Here is an 18,382-nt window from a genome sequence, read left to right as displayed (position 1 = left end):
TAACGGAGCTCGATGATTAAACCCCGCCCATATGATAGCCATTGCCTATCCTAGGGGTTTATATCATTGCTATTATGTGTCAATTACTATTATGCTCTGCGCTGCTTAAAGAACAACCAGATACCAGCATGTAAATTACCTTCTTTGTAGATTCGCTTCATTTCGTCAGTGAGACCGGCGAGAGTTGCATGCACCAACTCGTTAGTCCAGTAATACTTTTTGAAAAGTTCAGCTAGTAAGGCATCTCGCGCAGACATCTGCGAGACTTGCAAGAGGTTGAGAGGCTTGCCTCCGCTGTATATAGAAACTTTGCACCATCCCTTCAACAGCTTCTCCACACAGCCCAAGCTCAGTTTCTCTCCATTGCCTGTAATCGCTCGGCCCAAACTGTGCAGCCCTACATCAGAACAAGATATCCAACAATAACACACATACACATAAATGTATATACATGTATGAGCATGATTATGTATAGTAGCATACCTATATGTAGCAACATAGCTATCTGTAGCAATATAGCTATCTGTAGCAGCACAGCTATCTGTAGCAACATAGCTATCTGTAGCAATATAGCTATCTGTAGCAACATAGCTATCTGTAGCAATATAGCCATCTGTAGCAGCACAGCTATCTGTAGTAATATAGCTATCAGTAGCAGCATAGCATTCCACACCAATATCCATGTAGCTATTTATAGCAACATTGCTATACTATTAAAAATTTTCAAATAATAAACTAAAAATTCTTGAGTGACATTAATATATTCGCAGTTTCACATGTAAATATTTTTGTCAGAGAGGGAAAATGTAAACAAAGAGGGTATGGGGAGTGTTACCTGGAGAGAGCTTGTTAAACCAGTGCAGGGTCTCTTGGTAACCTGGTGGCTGTTCAGATTCCAGGTAATCTTGCGCTGTTAATCCAGATCTGTTCCTTAACGATGTGTCGATCCCATACCTGCGAAGCAATCCCTCAGACTAAGAGCAGTAGGCAAGTGCGAAAAGACTAATATTTGACTCTTTAATGACACCGACAGTAAAACCTACACTACAACTTCTGTGGTATTAAAAAAAAACGAAAAACTATGCCGTAGCGTCATACAGCGGAACAGCAGCAGTAATCCTAGTACAGTATTATTCATTTTTACTGTCTAAAATCCTGGCTACTTGCCGATAGAATGCATCGTCACTGTATTGTAAATGCTAACATGGATCATCAGTTACTTGTGAACGTGATAGCTTTTGGGCAGCTATTTGCATTGCTATACTTAGCTTTAAAGATGTGGTTGCGTCAAAAAGGTCGATTTAATGAAATTAATACCAATAAAAGCCTAAAACATCAGCTACAATTTGATGTCATTTTTGTCTTTGTAGACCAATCCTGTCCAGAGATATATGCGTTTGAATGAGGCCATCTTTTAAAAAGCTCACGTTCCAGCGGGTGCTTCATTCGTGACGTAACTAGTGATACATCTAAAAAGAGTCCACGAGCGATAAATATAAGGTCGCTTCACGGGCCAATCATCAGCACGAAATTTTTATATAGGTCGTAATACATGTTATCACTCGTAAAACGAGCTGTCTGTGATCTCAAATTTAGGGATTTTACTCTATTATTAAATCGCATGGACATCGATATTTACTAAATTAATTAACATCGTAACTTTAATGAATTACTCGATCGACACGTTTTATTGACGAACGACAGAATTTTAAAAATTGCTGTCAAGTTACTGCGAAGGTGACTCCGAGTTTTCTGTGCATCAGGTGGTTAAAGTGCTACGGAGGAAGATAGGAGAATGGAGGTAAATATATCTTTTACTTTGAGTCTCCTATAGATATACTGTCGAGTTTACATTCAGATTATATTTCCCTGTTTGAGGTTATAATGCAATTTCCTGCGCGTGCGAGATACGTATGTATACAGTGAGTTCTTGACGGCTTCTTTTTAATCCATAGCATCTAGCAATACAATGGCTTAGATTGATGAATATACTAAAGGTAATATTTTAGTACTCATTAATACATGTACTAATTAATAAAATTATAACTTTTTGCTGTCACTAATCATTGATTTATAATTTTTTATCGGTACACCTAGCTACATTTGCTTCAAACTTTCTGTGGCAGTTTTATCTAGTAAATTAGATTAATGATTTGACTTTAGATGTTCACTTCTCACTTGTAGAAAGTGAAGAAAATCGATTGATTAATGCAAATCTTTAACTTCCAGAACCAAAGCTTCGAATCGTTGACTTGGTGTACTTATGCTTTTGTTAAACATTTATTCGTTTTTAAAATTACACCTGCAATCTATCTAACTCCCAATTTGAAAGCTTTCAGTAGATACGCTTTAGAATGACATATCTATGAATGACATATACTGTATTTATTGCATTTGTTTTACTGGTTACAGGATGTTTATGTGGTCCCACTAGCCGAAGCAGCTTTGTCAGTGTGGAAACTGCCATAAATGGGAAAAAGAGACTTGAATGTGTGCTGCATAAACCATGATGTTTTGTTTGAATTTGCTGCAGTAGATGAATTTGTTTTATTGTATCAGCTGAAATTATGTGAGTGGCCACGACTTGATGGATATTTTTAATAAAAGCATTATGCCGAGATGAAATTTTTTTTGCTTGTAAAATTATATAATAAAATAATATTGTTGAAGATAATGCAAAACATGATTTGCAATGCAAAACATGATTTGCAGAACATTGAACATATCATAGCCCTGTTAACACCTATGCTGAAATCTTTTCTGATAGATGGATTTATGAAGTGCAATCAGAGCTGCATGGTCAGGCACTTTTGCATAGCTCAACCATTTGTTTACTACTTGAATCAACTAATCAAATGTGAGCAGTGAATTTTTTTCTACACATTGATACCAATAATGACACGTTGACAGTCGACTATACAATGTACATGACTTTTAGGGATGTAGTTGGTTTCGCCACATATTCTTTTCAAAGACGCAGTTTGCTTATTTTACTTACGGTAGTAAGAAACTAGTTTTCTGTGTGGGCAATGATATACAGCCCCATTCCCAGGATAGGCGACGGACATAATGTGGGCGGGGCTTTTGTGAGGCTGTATATCATTAGTGTGGGTAGCGACGGAACTGTGCCGATACAAAGACCTTATTCTACATAGTTTGCTTGACAGAGTTACCGTAGACTGGTAGAATCGGTAGTCGGTACTAAGATGTTTACACAGCATTTAGAAGAAATTAATATGACAAGTTTTTAATTTTACTTGTTTGAGGCCTTTGAGACATTCATAATAATGTATCTGTAGCTGGATTTAAAATTTTATTCTAGCCAACACGAGCAAATATAAGATAAAATTTATGCCAATAGAGCCGCGTAGGACTAGACTTTTATCACAATAGCCGATATGAATACGAGAGTTAGAGACAGGTTGTATCACGCGTTACATCACTTTGGGCAAGTCTGGGCATGTTTTTTTGACCTGAGCGTTTTTACCGCCATCGAATTTTTTCGATTTTAATCTTCAATTATCTTGACAATTAGATCGCCTAACACAACAAACAACATATCAACTGGTAGACAAAGAAAAATACTTTCTTTTAAAATCAACTCAAATTTGACGCAACCACATCTTTAAGGAAGAAATGCAAAATCCTTTCTAAACATGACCAAATAACTTGTCGAAGCCATAGTTGTTTTTCAAGTCATGACAGAATATGTTATATGTTACAGAATATTACGATGTTTACTATGCTAATACATTACAGGCGAGGTTAGCCTGTCTTGACAAACTTGTTTTTTTGCGGAGTTGTTCCCCCGTCGAGCGGGCGAGCAACACAACAGCTTGTCACAAGCACGTACTGCACCTGATGCATCAGCTACACTTATAGAGAGTTGTTCTCTTCCGTCTATGCGGCTTGGCTGCGATGTTATGGCGGTCACTCCATTGATAATCATAACGAATTTCGCGCAAAAATTTATGTAGAAAAAATAAGATTACAATGTTTAACCAGCGACCAGTCCCTGCGGTAAACTTTAGTAGAACTTGAGAACTTAGGCAACAACAGCGACTAAATATGTCGTTATTTGTGCTCTCAGTCAGTTTTATTTCTATTTTTGTATCAGTCAGTAATATTTGTTCTTATAGATTTTATTTTCAGTTTATTTTATCCGTAAATTCTACTAACGTTTACAACAGAGACGGGTCTTTGGTTAAACGTTGCAATCTTATTTTTTTCTACATAATTTTTTGCGCGAAGTTCGTTATGATTACCAATGGATCGACCGCCATAACATCGCAGCCAAACTGCATAGACGGAAGAGAACAACTCCCTTTCAGTGTAGCTGATGCATCAGGTGCAGTACGTCTTGTGACAAGCTGTTGTGTTGCTCGCCCGCTCGACGGGGGCACAACTCCGCCAAAACAACAGTTTGTCAAGACAGGCTAAGGCGAGGTAAGACATGTATGTCTTCTTACAATACTTATACGCAATTGGTACTTATCAATATTATCTAATGAAGTTGTGTGCTCAAATATAAAATGATTTCAAAGTGCACTCGCCTCAACCAGCATTAGTCAGTGAGGCATGAGCAATCCAACAACAGAATAAACACCAAAATTATGGTACTGATGTCAATGCAACCTGAAAGATTTGTCAAACGCAGTGATGTCTATAGTGATACATGAAACATCAATCTGTCAAGTTTATAAATAGAACATAAAATCGCCATATTTTTCATAAGGTCAATAGTGCACGATGTATATCCAATATATTTGGTTCACTTTGTTGCTTCAACAGAAAACAAAGGTACAAATTACTTGTTCTTACTTGTTAATCTATTTACTGGTAAGGAACACCCATCAAGGAGATCAGCCAGTCGAAATGATTCTTTTGAACAACCTTGACCTACATTACCTTCGTTAAATAATAAGTTAGTCGAACAATGTTTCTATTCCGTAATCAAATTTTAACGCAAGAGGCTCATAGTCTGATAGATAGAGGTGGAACGAGACACGAGACATCTCGAGTATCGACCTGTCTCATCCCGGATTGATCTCATCTCGACCTAACTATTGCCAAACTCGAGACAGGAAATAGAACTAAAGCGCCTGCGCATGACTGTTAAAACATGGCTGCAGAAGAAGTTTTGCCAATTTTGGTTCCACCACCAGCCAAAAAGTCTAATTTGTGGTGTGGTCTTATTTTGGCTTTAAAACAGAAGATGGGAAATTTAACCAGCCTATCTGCAAAAATGTGGAAGAGATGTATCCTATAAAGATGCAAACACATCAGGGCTTCATAAACATCTCAAAAGAAATCATCTAGAGATAGATTTATCAGAGGAAAAAAGGTATTAATCAAAATATAAAATAGTGTAATGTACATACATACCTATTTCACATTTAACAACATAACATCGTAACAACAACTCCATATATAAAGTAAGACCTAATCAATAGATGGTAAAAATATGCATGTACAAAGTAATATGTTTATAATAATTATTATCAATCAAGCTCAAAATTCTTAGAAATATATAACCTCGCTATATTAGAGCAGTTTATGTCACTTTTGTTTACAAAAAATACATGCATATTGCTATTAAAATGTTGTATTTAAACCGTTTACACCAGGAAAAAATTCAATTTAAAAAGAGGTTTATTAATTTCATATATCAAGTGCGCTAGTCCTTGTGTAGTGAAATCATCACCAAATGCTCATTATTTTACTGTCTCGTGTCTCGAATTTTTACAAGACAGTGTCTCGAGTCTCGTCTCCAACTTAAAAAGCCTGTCTCGTTCCACCTCTACTGATAGCTCACTTTTTCATTTGTTTGGGCCAAGTTGAATTTCTTGACCTTGCTCTGTGCCACACACAAATCCATGCTGCACTGAGGGAGCGAAGGAACATTTCTTATAGTAATACGTACATAAATTAGCATTCATTTTTGTAGTAGGGCCTAGAAACCCTTGATAAAACCAACTAAAATGTGTAACATAATAAACTATAGTTAGCCTTCAGAAAATAAGGTGTATTATTTTGTTTAACTTGTATAGAACAAGTTAGGTAAGAGATTCTGCCACAAACATAGTACATTATTTTCTCTTAATTCTAAGAAAAAATAATGGATTTCTTGTAACAATTTCCTCGCTACTAGCCAGCAGCATTCTGGGATTTGAACAAGTTTAACAAGTTTGGACCCATTCTAGCCTGTCCCTAGCAATAGAACAACAATACAGTGTGTATAATGTATGTTAGCCTCTTACACCTTACCTAAAAGTAAAATGATTAGTTCTAATTGATATAGGACAGCACTGCGGGTTATTAGCGGTAAAATGGGAACCTACGCGCCGGGTACCACCGGTAGTTGCCGGTGGCAACGCAAGTGTTTGGCGCTGTTCAAATTTCGTGAAGAGCTGCAGGCAAAACCTTCCCGATATGCACTGTAGGTGCATGTCGGGCAGGTGAAGGTCAGCATTATCGAAACGGCATGGCGAGTGAACATTTTTATGCTGTTATGAGCGATGCAGCTTCATGTGAACATGAGCCGCCGAGCCTAGCGTCGCGAGTGTTGTGCTGCGCAATATTACCGCCGGAGTCTCGCAATCGATATGGAAACCAGGCTTGATCGCCTGCCACACCTATGCATACGTAACACGACTTCTACTTTATTATCAACAAAAGTCAAATTACAGTCAGCTATGACTTATCCGAAACTTCCATTTCTACCGGACAATTTTAGAAAGACAAGTGAGCAAAAAGAAACAAATAGATAAGAAATAAGTCAATTTTAAAGTCAATATAAGTCCGCCTTATAAATGATTCATGCATGGTATTAAATTTAGAGCGAAGATGTATGTTTAAGAATAACAGATAATTGCCACACTGCTACCACTTTATGGAATCTAGAGCCAATTTCCTATAGTCAAGGAGAAATAACGACATGGTTGACGATCACAAATAGATCGTCAACTGTAGATTACCAATGATGGCAACTTGATTAGCCTGTTGAGTACTGCTAAAACTGCTTAACACAAATATATAAACGCAGACGCTATGAATCTCTATACAGCTATCGCTATACGACGATGGTTATTCGATTATCGATATATGACTGTCACTATATAACTACCACCACGACGCCATTACCATCAAGCCAACGCCGCATAATGTTTCCAAGCTGCAAAGCATATCCCTGATGGAAACTTTATATAAGCGATAAACGGACACGGTATACGGTAGAAATCTAACTCACAAGATTTCAACAAAAATGTGAGACAGTTAATAATAGATTGATTAGTCAAATTTTTAATGCAAATACGTTGTCAAAATGGAAATGACCTCCAAATCTAAAACAGGAAATCTTGACAGTTATTTAATTACAAAAAAATTCAATTTTTATGGTGTGTTATCAAACAGTGACAAATTCTTGACTGTGTCTTGACCAATCATGAGAAAAAGCTACACCAAGGCACATGAGCAGCCAGAGCAAATGCAATTGATGTTTGCTTAGATCCCATGCTGATAATACGCTAATCAGAGACTATATCACAGGAGAATAACATAGATTGAGAATCCTTCAATCGTTCAAGCGCAGTTCATGACCACTACAAATATCCCATATCAATTTTCATACTGTCAGCGTACTGGTGACGTACTGGTGACACCAACAATATGTGTGTCTATAACATACTGTGTCTATAAACATTTAAAAAGGCATGAGATATAAAATAAACAAAGCAAGCTGTTTAAGAAACGATAAGCATACATCTACTTCAAACTACTGTTGCCATAGAAGTATCAAATGGTGCAGATACTTCTATTAGTACTATGGTACCTCAGCAAAGCTAGAATTATCTTGTGAGATCCAGGTTTCCTCACGAGCCGGTGCAAAGCCGTCTCATTTTCCTCTTTATCTTGAGCGGACACATCTATACCAGCGTAGCAAAGCATATAGACTGCTGGTAAGGCCATCGCATCGCTGAACTTAGCGGAGTTGTCCGCTATCAAGTGCAGATAAGTTGTGCCTGTAAAAGCAAACTATCGTGCAGAAAAATTTTATGAGTGTTTGAAAACAAAATAGGAAAATTATAATGGGAGAGTTGCCCTCTCATGTGCAGTAATATGCCCTCTCATGTGCAGTAATATGCCCTCTCTGGTGCAGTAATATGCCCTCTCTGGTGCAGTAATATGCCCTCTCATGTGCAGTAATATGACCGCCGATAAGATATAGTTTGTGAGATCGTATAATTCATTACAATTCGTTAGTATGATGTGAGGGTATTACAAGGGTGATCAACAGCGAATGGCTACTCCATGCGATTTTTCTCATGGGCTATTACACCAGTCATCATAATAGATGGGAATGTTACAATCGTGTTAGTTTGGGCATCAACCACATTTCCTTGATGAGTCATTCATGAGCCGTTAATGATGTTAGGATCAAAATTAGTGTACAACCCAGTGGAACGAGGAAATATGCGGCTGTGCATTAACAACAAAAACTAATTTATATACAAGAGAGTAGCAGGGACGTTACACTTCTGTTTTCACAGAGAATGCTCAACGTGGAGCCCACCTACAAAAGCTTCTTGTCATATGGAGCACCTCTGTGGAACCTCTGAGCACACCAATATGGAACGCTCCACAAAACTATGGCGCGTGTAATTTGCGTACCCTTGACAACAGCATTTAAAGGACAACTCCAAGTTTACGAATATGAGTAGGATTCAATGAATACCTATTGTACACGCTTCTGTATGTCGCGCGTCTGATGATGGGACGTGACGAACTAACATCTGTAATAATTTGCTTACAACTACCTAGTAGTTGTAGGGCCTACCTGTTTCAGCGCATGTTAAATGTACATTCTCAAAGTTGGAGAAGATGGCTTCCCTGACATCAGCTGCGACCTGATGAGAAGGAGAGCTTGTTAGAATACAATAGAGTGATGAATCCTCAAAGACATCATCTGAAGACTGTGAAATGATGCGTCCAAGGCCAGAGTTCTTCTTCTTTCCGACAACCATCTTACAGCCGTGCAAAGTGCACGAATATATGTTAGGGTCTACTCGGTAACTGCAAACAGCAACAGTGATTATGTTACAGTTGGTTGAGCAGCCCTAGCAGACTGCTAGATTTCTGAATACTAAAAAGATGTTTGTCTATTCAAACATGAGCTGCAATCAAAGAAACAGAATCAACTCATAAAAAATCAAACCCGCATTGTTTAGAACCAAGATTTTCTCTCGTAAAACTCGTAAAATATATGCTGCTAAAACACACTAAAAAGGACCATTACTTTTTTGGAAAACCATTAAGACTTGTAGCAGTAACAAATCGATAAAGACACAGGAACCAACAATAGACAGCTTGGATGAGGCAACAGTTAAGAAGTTGCAAGAAGCTGCTGTTGCTGATATAATTGAGTGTCAGCTATTACCCTTGTTTAAACATTTGGTTTGGTCAGTGGTAAAAGTGTACTTTACAGAAGTTTATGGAGTTAAGTGGCTGAGAAGAGTCATACCACTCTACCTCAAACAAAAGCAATTAGGGCATTTACTAAACAACGCTTGAACAACTAGGTAGCCGTACTCAACAGAGTACAACAATGGCCTTCACGTACTAACGGAACTACCGCTACACATCCTATTGCGGAGGTATGATGAAATCGGTGAGAGGCATGACAATATCTACTCACGCAAAACACCCATTAAACCATAACTGCCACCATCCTGAGTAGAAGTTTTTCAAATGGCAAATCAACTATGCTGATCACTATGGTCTCACTATTTTTCATATTTATTGCCTCAATAAAAAAAATTCCAAACAGTTTTGAGATTAATTTGCATTTTGTCCCCAAAACGATGTCATTTATAAGGGTTGCTATTTAGTGGATATCGTTAATTTAGTGGCGTAACCTAGCTTACAATCGACCAATTAACAACGCTAGCTTATCCCACGACCAAACGAGCGGATGCGAAGTTCGAGTTTTAATGATAAATGCATGTGCACACAACTTACGAAAATTATTCATCAACAATGAGACGAACCCTTGTTTTGAAATCTCATCAACAAATTTAACCATCGTTTTGTAGAGTCGTTAAAGTATAATAACGATACAAAACCATTTAAGCCTATTTAAATACGTTACCAAGTCTTTGTAAACTATCGACATTATCTTAAAACTTACCCATCGGATCGGATTATACACAAATAGACAGATTAATTTGGACGGAATTCGCCACAAAACGCTTGAAAAGCTTGGTTTAATAAAAGTTAAGACCGGCCTACGATACGCCAATAAAGCCGTGCGACAGATAGTAGAACTATTTAGCAGTGCTGAAAACTGTGCTTATTTCACCAGTCTATGGCATTGTTTACTTGTAATCGAATTTATTCGAAGGTTTCTGCAATAAACGTAGACCGTTTGAGGCGTAGACCGAATTACAGGTACAGAAATTGTGGTACACAGTTTATCAGCCTATGTTTTTTTGTCCAATCACCGAAAGTTTCATTATCTAAAACGTTAGCCGAAATTCTTTACAACTTATGTACAAGCTAGGGCCGAACTACAACGCCCCTTTATAACGAGAACATTTTTTATTTTGCTCCAGTTTGCAGAAAACTTTCAGACACGTGAATGCTCATACTTGCTTTCTGTTAAAGATCGCTATCAAAACCATTCTACATTCAACGCAACCAACTTTCAAACTGTGTATAGTACACAGTAGCTTGCCATTTTACTTCTAATTTTGCATTTCTGAGTTATAATAAACATATTTCCTTATCGTTGTTGGTAAAATACATACATTACGGTAGGTTAGGCCTACAGCTTAAATTAATATTTTTTTATCATTGTAAAACAGGTTTGAGATAGTAGTAGATTAGGTGTGATTTTTTGTGTGATTAGGTGTGATTTATTGTTGTATTAAACCAAGCTTTTCAAGCTATTTCTAGAACATTTCTATTTCTATTTCAAACAAGTCTCATTTACACTATACTCTGTCAATTCCTGCTGAGAACTACTTTTTCAACAACCAACAGTACCCTTTCTTTTTTCCATTATCACTTTGGTCGTGGGCTGTATGACAGTGGAATTTCTAGTGATAAAATCGAGGTTTTTTGAGCTCTCTTTTCTTGGCATCCAGCCTATAAAACATCCTGTAACAAGCTACAAGCAATGTTAAATATCTTATCTACCTTTTAGGAAAGACTGGGATTATAATACAGGCTGGAATTATAAAATAAAGTTTTTTAAGACACCCATTTCGATATCTAGAGTCATTTCATCGCATTCTCTTATCTGCCGTGTCATTGGTCAACCGACTTTCAAATAGTCCTGGAACACAATTATATCTCGGTAAAGTTTCTATCGAAGGCATTACCTGTGTCTTACGTGATCTGCTGCTTATGCAACCTACAGTTATACAACTGCGCTAAGCAGTATTAAAGTTTAGCGTCAAAGCTAGTTCCGCTCAACTCGCTAACATAGTTCGAAGGAGGGGGTGAGAAAGGATTATGTTTGACAAGCTGCGAACATAATCCTTTCTCACCCCCACGTTGCGGGTACTCGACTGAGAAAATAGTAAATAACGCTCATTTATTGAGAATACATCGTGCATCATCCTAATTGTTGATTAAGAGTGGTATATAGTCGAATTTGAGTGATATATTGTTGTCAAATGTGCAGTTGGCCAGAACCTACTAGTACAACTCGTGACACTGCTCACCTCAATATGCAACAGTCTATTGGGTAACAGCCAAGGATTTCACCTACCTACGGCATAATGGATTACGCAATTTGAAGTTTATGTACAAATGTATTACTAAAGAGAAACACGCCTCGAAGATCAAACAGGAGACACCTATAGATATAACTGCGGATGAAATGTTGTAATAGATGGTTCCCTACTCTAGGCATGCAGTTAGGATGTGGGTTGGATTCGAGCTAAAAATTTGAAGGCCTCCATAGCGTATAAGGTAGTTTCTTCCGCAAACAAACGAATACTAACAGCTAACTAATGTAGGCCGGATAGCCTTCCCAAAGATACATGCTGTGTCTATCTTGTCTAAGTTGATTCATGTAACCAGAATCAATCAGAAAGAAAAATACCTACACCACTGTAAGTTGGTGACATCACAGCTGCCTATGTTGACCTGACAAGGACCGCGGAACAATCTTTGACGTCTATAATCTAGTCTAAACTGAAACTACAAGCTAATTTACTAGCCCAACATTTTAATAGGAATTTGTTTACAAGGTCGGTTATTATCATAACAAGTAGTAGAACTGTACTATTGTGGAATAGACGACAAAGTGTAGAGTAGCTGGACTCCTCCCAATGACCGCAAATCTAATGTGAAAATATGCCAGAAAGAAGATTCTATATGGCAGGACCATATACGGTTGAAGACTATTCGCATGCGAGTACAGCTGAAACTATTTACAATTCATGTATAGATGAAGCGCTGTTCCATTAATGAAGCAGTGGTATGTTCACTATGTCGTATGGTATGTTCACTATGTCGTATGGTATGTTCACTATGTCGTATGGTATGTTCACTATGTCGTATGGTATGTTCACTATGTCGTATAGTATGTTCACTATGTCGTATGGCATGTTCACTATGTCGTATGGCATGTTCACTATGTCGTATGGTATGTTCACTATGTTGTATGGTATGTTCACTATGTCATATGGTATGAACACTATGTGGTATGGTATGTTCACTATGTCGTATGGTATGTTCACTATGCCGTATGGTATGTTCACTATGTCGTATGGTATGTTCACTATGCTGTATGGTATGATCACTATGTCGTATGTTATGTTCACTATGTCGTATGATATGTTCACAATGCCGTATGGTATGTTCACTATGTCGTATGGTATGTTCACTATGTGACATGGTATGTTCACTATGTCGTATGGTATGTCGTATGGTATGTCGTATGGTATGTTGTATATGCAGGGTGAACAATGAGTTCTAGAGATCAGCTCATTCTCACAGGTCAAACGAATATTAAAAATGTGAATATTAAAAATGTGAAATGTAATAATTACCAGCCACATATTTGTGCCTCAGGTTAGCACGACTTTGTCTTGATATAACATGCAAGTAAAAAAAGGTTGCATTGAATCACAGAGGTCTTGGTGACCATCACCTGCGGAGTTCATATGTGTGCAGCGAAGAACCGAATGCTTACAATAACATCGTCTAAAGGCAGGTTTACACTATATCGCCGTATCTCGGCGTTGATGCCACAATACTTCGGTGATCGTCGATGATAACGATGATCAGACTATCACAAACCTATCCCATTTGCATAAGGAAATACTCTGTGACGAAGTGTTCCCATTTCTCATTTCAAATTTTCGTGAAGAAATATCTTTTAGTTTTCGCGGGCTAGAATTAAATACTAGTCCCGCAGCGACTATCATAAACGGGTATGAATAAATCTCGCTATCCGCAAATTATCATCGCCAAAATGGTTCACATTTGAAAGGCGGTGGTCGATGCTCGGCAAAATATCGGAAAAGTTCGACAGCTGCAAACTTTCCCTATGTGTCGGCATAGCTTCGTCGATGCCATAGGTTCACATAATTGACGATGAACGGCGAAAGGAAAACACTGATATAGTGTGAACCAGCCTTAATGTAGCATACCGACAAATGAAATATAAGACAATATGAAATCAGGGGCAGATATACTGTGGTGCATACGGTACAAATGCACTACACTAAATATGGCAAAATAATTTTTAAAAAAGATTTAAAATCCATCAAAAATTGAGTGAATTTCATTTCACCGAGAACTTGCTTTGGGAGGAAATGAACAAAAACGGCCTAGTAGGGCTCGTTATAACGATCAAGTTTTAATAACCTTGACCTGATATTGTTTACCTTATGAACAAATGAGGGTGGTCCCAATAGACATCCCCCAATTGAGCCACAACTTTTTTGAAAGAAGTACAAGCGATTTTAAAAGCAAAATGTCTCAGAAGGCCAAAAACGAACTTTGGATCATTGCTTTCAACAACAAAACAATAATTCCAAAAGGTATGCCCTACTATGTCTGTTTTATAAGAGCATCGTTGTCTAGCTAATACTACAAAACATTTTCCATGGTAGTTTGAAGAAATGATGGCTTATTTCTGCAAAGCCAAACCAAATGGCTGTTGAGGTTTTGTGATTGATTTTGTCTTGATTTTATTTTATTGCATAAATGTTTGTTAACTTTCTGTTTACATGTAATCTCGATATACATAGTATAATAAACATTATAAAACCCCAATTTAATTAATCATATCTAATGTCAATTTTTACCTCTAAACTTGCTGTTTGCTGCAAACAAATGATTACACTTTTTTGGGCTCAAACACATCTCTCCTACATTCTAAGATGCCTAAATTTCAAAAAGTTCTGCTGGCGCGGAGCCAGGCAAGGGGTGGCCCTGCGCACCCCCTCCCAAACTAGATATATTACACAAATTTTGCACCACTCACTTTTTTCCTAGATCCACCCCTGAAAACGCTAGAACTTAGAACTAGCAGCATTGCAAAGACATCTCTGGGAACCAGCACTGGTAATACTTGTTACGCCTGGGTATTTGTTCTACAGGTAACAGGTTTTTCTATCGATGCAAATGAAAATGCAGTGAGATGAACATTGCACAGAGAGCCCGTTACTGTGTGTAGAGGTATTCTGTCTGTATGCAAATATGTAGCAATGTTACTACTCGGAACATTCTCAACACATTTATCAATCACTTCTTTTCTCTCCTTAGTACAACAAGGATTTTCCATTGGTCATAATTCCATCAGATCTGATAAGTGAAGATGCGAAGGAGACAGCATAACACTCGACAATAGTTCGAGCAAATAAAAAAAATGAACGACTAGCCTGCTAGCTATTAGATTAAAAATTAAATTTGAGGATCAAACATTGCTGAACTATCTTATTGTTTCTCAAAGGCTAAATTTTCACGCCCAACCTTTTTTTTATCGCCAAAAGTAAGAAAAAGCAAGCCAGATTGGATCATCGCTTCCAGATAAAACAATATTGTATACCCAAGTCAAACTCGGATAACTCGCCCTCGGATAGCTCAAACACATGGTTAACTCGAACAGATTTGTTTGGTCCGTTCCCGTGCAATGATAAATTGCTTTACATAGCTCGACCTCAACTTGGTTCACTCGAACAGTTTTTTGCCTAACGGCTACCGAGACGGTTGTTATCGCTTTAGAATATCACTTTATTCCAAGCCATAGAAATAAACCTCAACTTTTAGTAGTTCTTAGACGCCGTTATTACCATCATTGGCAAAATATTTTTGTTAACGACTTTTCTAAAGGTTTGCAAAAAATAAAACTTTACCAAACATCCGTTTAGCGATGGTCCTCCAAAGGCCAGGAAAAGTGCTAACCTTATGCTGACCTTCGAATAAACTTGAAGAAAACTCAGCAAACTTGATCTTGGTTAAAATGCTTAAAAGAAAAAGATGTCTTTTCTTCTGAGCATTTCAACAGTGATCAAGTTTTGCCAATTTTAATCTGAAAACGTCCTGGCAATCATATCCCCTAAAACAACAAACAAATCTCAAGTGATAGAAAAGTCTCTATGCTTTCTGATGAAATTTCTTTTAAACCTTACAGTAGAAGCCTTTTAATTTGCAACAAGCCATCTACGCATTTGATTTATATATATTTTGTATATCTACTAATAAATACATGTACAATGTACATGAACTTGTGACAGCGCTCTGATAACTTGAACGCTCTGATAACTCGAACACTTTCGTTCGGTCCCGTGAAGTTTGAGTTATTCGAGTTTGCCTGGATTTATATTATTTGCAGAAATTTACAAAAAAAATGCTATCTTACGCATAGAAAAGTTGGTGTTGGCTGACAATGCTTCATGGTTGTTCATGTTTCGTGACCATTGCCGCCATCAGCCACGACAAGTGAGGTATAACTGTAGCCAAATTTGGACTTATGTCAACTCTGCTAGTATATATATACAATTTGAGCAAGTATTTGTTTCAACCAAGTAGTTTCCAACGTGTGAATTCTGAAATTTTTCGAAACATCACAATTTAGTAAATAAACCTAGCATAACTGGTAAAAAATAAAATTAAAACATAAAAATACTATTGAAATAATTGAATCAAATAGGCCTATACTTGAAGTTAGTTAAACATAATTACGTTTACATTACCATCCAACCTACGTATCCGCTCCAGTTAACTTCAGTGTCTGTAAGATCAGTAAGTGTCGGTAAAATAAAAACCTCTTTCTACTGATTATTACTATATCAATTGATTTGTACATTTAATTTCAGTTGAAACATTTAGTTTTGAAATAGGTTTATATGAGTCTGCTTTAATGCTATATGTAACTACCTCATTTTTTCCGAACTTGGGAATGAATTAAACAAAATAAAATATATTCTCATAAATATATTGTTCCAACATATACGCAACTCTATACAACATTTACTGTTATTGAAGGATCATCAGCATATTTGTATCGCAACATTAAACATTAAACGTGATAGCTTTTGGGCAGCTGTTTGCATTGCTGTAATTTGCTTGAAGAAAAAAATGCAAAATTCTTTCTACACATGACCAAATAACTTGTCGAAGCCATAGTTGTTTTTCAAGTCATGACAGAATATGTTATATGTTACAGAATATTACGATGTTTAGTATGCTAATACATTACAGGCGAGGTTAGCCTGTTTTGACAAACTGTTGTTTTTTGCGGAGCTGTTCCCCTGTCGAGCGGGCGAGCAACACAACAGCTTGTCACAAGACATACTGCACCTGATGCATCAGCTGCACTGAAAGGGAGTTGTTCTCGTCCGTCTATGCGGCTTAGCTGCGATGTTATGACGGTCGCTCCATTGATAATCATAACGAATTTTGCACAAAAATTTATGTAGAAAAAATAAGATGACAACGTTTAACCAGCGACCAGTCTCTGCGGTAAACTTTAGTAGAACTTGAGAACTTAGGTAACAACAGCGACTAAATATGTCGTTATTTGTACTCTCAGTCAGTTTTATTTCTATTTTTGTATCAGTCAGTAATATTGTTCTTACGGATTTCATTTTCAATTTATTTTATTCTTAAATTCTAATAACGTTTACAACAGAGACGGGTCATTGGTTAAACATTGTAATCTTATTTTTTTCTACATAATTTTTTGCGCGAAGTTCGTTATGATTACCAATGGATCGACCGCCATAACATCACAGCCAAACCGCATAGACGAAAGAGAACAACTCCCTTTCAGTGCAGCTGATGCATCAGGTGCAGTACGTCTTGTTCCAAGCTGTTGTGTTGCTCGCCCGCTCGACGGGGGCACAACTCCGCAAAAACAACAGTTTGTCAAGACAGGCTAAGGCGAGGTAAGACATGTATGTCTTCTTACAATACTTATACACAATTGGTACTTATCAATATTATCTAATGAAGTTGTGTGCTCAAATATAAAATGATTTCAAAGTGCACTCGCCTCAACCAGCATTAGTCAGTGAGGCATGAGCAATCCAACGACAGACAAACACCAACATTCTGGTACTAATGTCAATGCAACCTGAAAGATTTGTCAAACGCAGTGATGTCTATATTAATACATGTATGAAACATCAATCTGTGAGGTTTATAAACAGAAATCTGTGATCTCTTGTACATAAGATTGTCACATTTTCACAAAGTCGATACGAGGTCAAATGTAATAGTCCACGAGACATATTGAGCCACAAGTTTCTGTTGGTACTGTAAGTACATTAGCTAATAACCAATAGTGAAAGAAATACAGTATTAGTCATTAGACATACTCTAAAATAATAGTAGATTTCTTTACTACCTATTTCACAACTAGTAAACCTTCATCATAGCCCAGGAATTTCCTGACATATTCTTTCTCTCTATCCAACCACATATGCAAAGCCATGTAGGCCTATATGACTAAAGAGATCAAAGGTTTTCAATTGATAGCACGGCTCACATGAATCACTTAGCCATTCTCTCTCAGGCCCACCGCTTCTATCTCAACTACAGATACAAATTTCTAGCAATTACAATCCTCGGTGAACATGAACAAAACCTGCAAGGTTTCCGGTAAAGTCACCCACCTCTTCACTATTGGTCATACAGCGTTTGCCAACCATGTACTGGTCAGTCGATATAGCATTCATGAATCATAGCTAATATCTCGACTCGTAGAGTGTCTGGCTAAGATGACGAGCAAATGCGTTGTGGCTCAGCGATATAATGATCTTGTTGAGCAGTGCGTCCTTACACAAACAGTGACTAGGCGATTTCTTTTCACATCTCTTGCGTATTATAGGTGTCACCAGCGTGATTAATGCTTAGTTGT

General features: G+C 37.4%; 1 protein-coding gene across 2 annotated transcripts in view; it reads right to left on the bottom strand.

Moving 5' to 3' along the window:
* The window catches only part of LOC137394871 (uncharacterized), a 44,582-nt gene that overhangs the window by 13,735 nt on the left and 12,465 nt on the right, over positions 1-18,382 (bottom strand). The window contains exons 1-5 of one of the 2 annotated variants that reach the window (XM_068081645.1): positions 18,138-18,214; positions 8,837-9,072; positions 7,832-8,021; positions 836-954; positions 140-397 (exon numbers count right to left, since the gene is read on the bottom strand). In XM_068081645.1, the coding sequence (XP_067937746.1) occupies positions 140-397; positions 836-954; positions 7,832-8,021; positions 8,837-9,023 (754 nt within the window). In that variant the 5' untranslated portion in view covers positions 9,024-9,072; positions 18,138-18,214. Of the gene's footprint in view, positions 1-139; positions 398-835; positions 955-7,831; positions 8,022-8,836; positions 9,073-18,137; positions 18,215-18,382 lie in introns of those variants that run through there. The other variant, XM_068081644.1, reaches the window with a different exon arrangement.

This window comes from Watersipora subatra, chromosome 4 (genome assembly GCF_963576615.1).
Source record: "Watersipora subatra chromosome 4, tzWatSuba1.1, whole genome shotgun sequence".
NCBI classification, from domain to species: domain Eukaryota; kingdom Metazoa; phylum Bryozoa; class Gymnolaemata; order Cheilostomatida; family Watersiporidae; genus Watersipora; species Watersipora subatra.
This window is presented reverse-complemented; position numbering and strand designations above follow the sequence as displayed.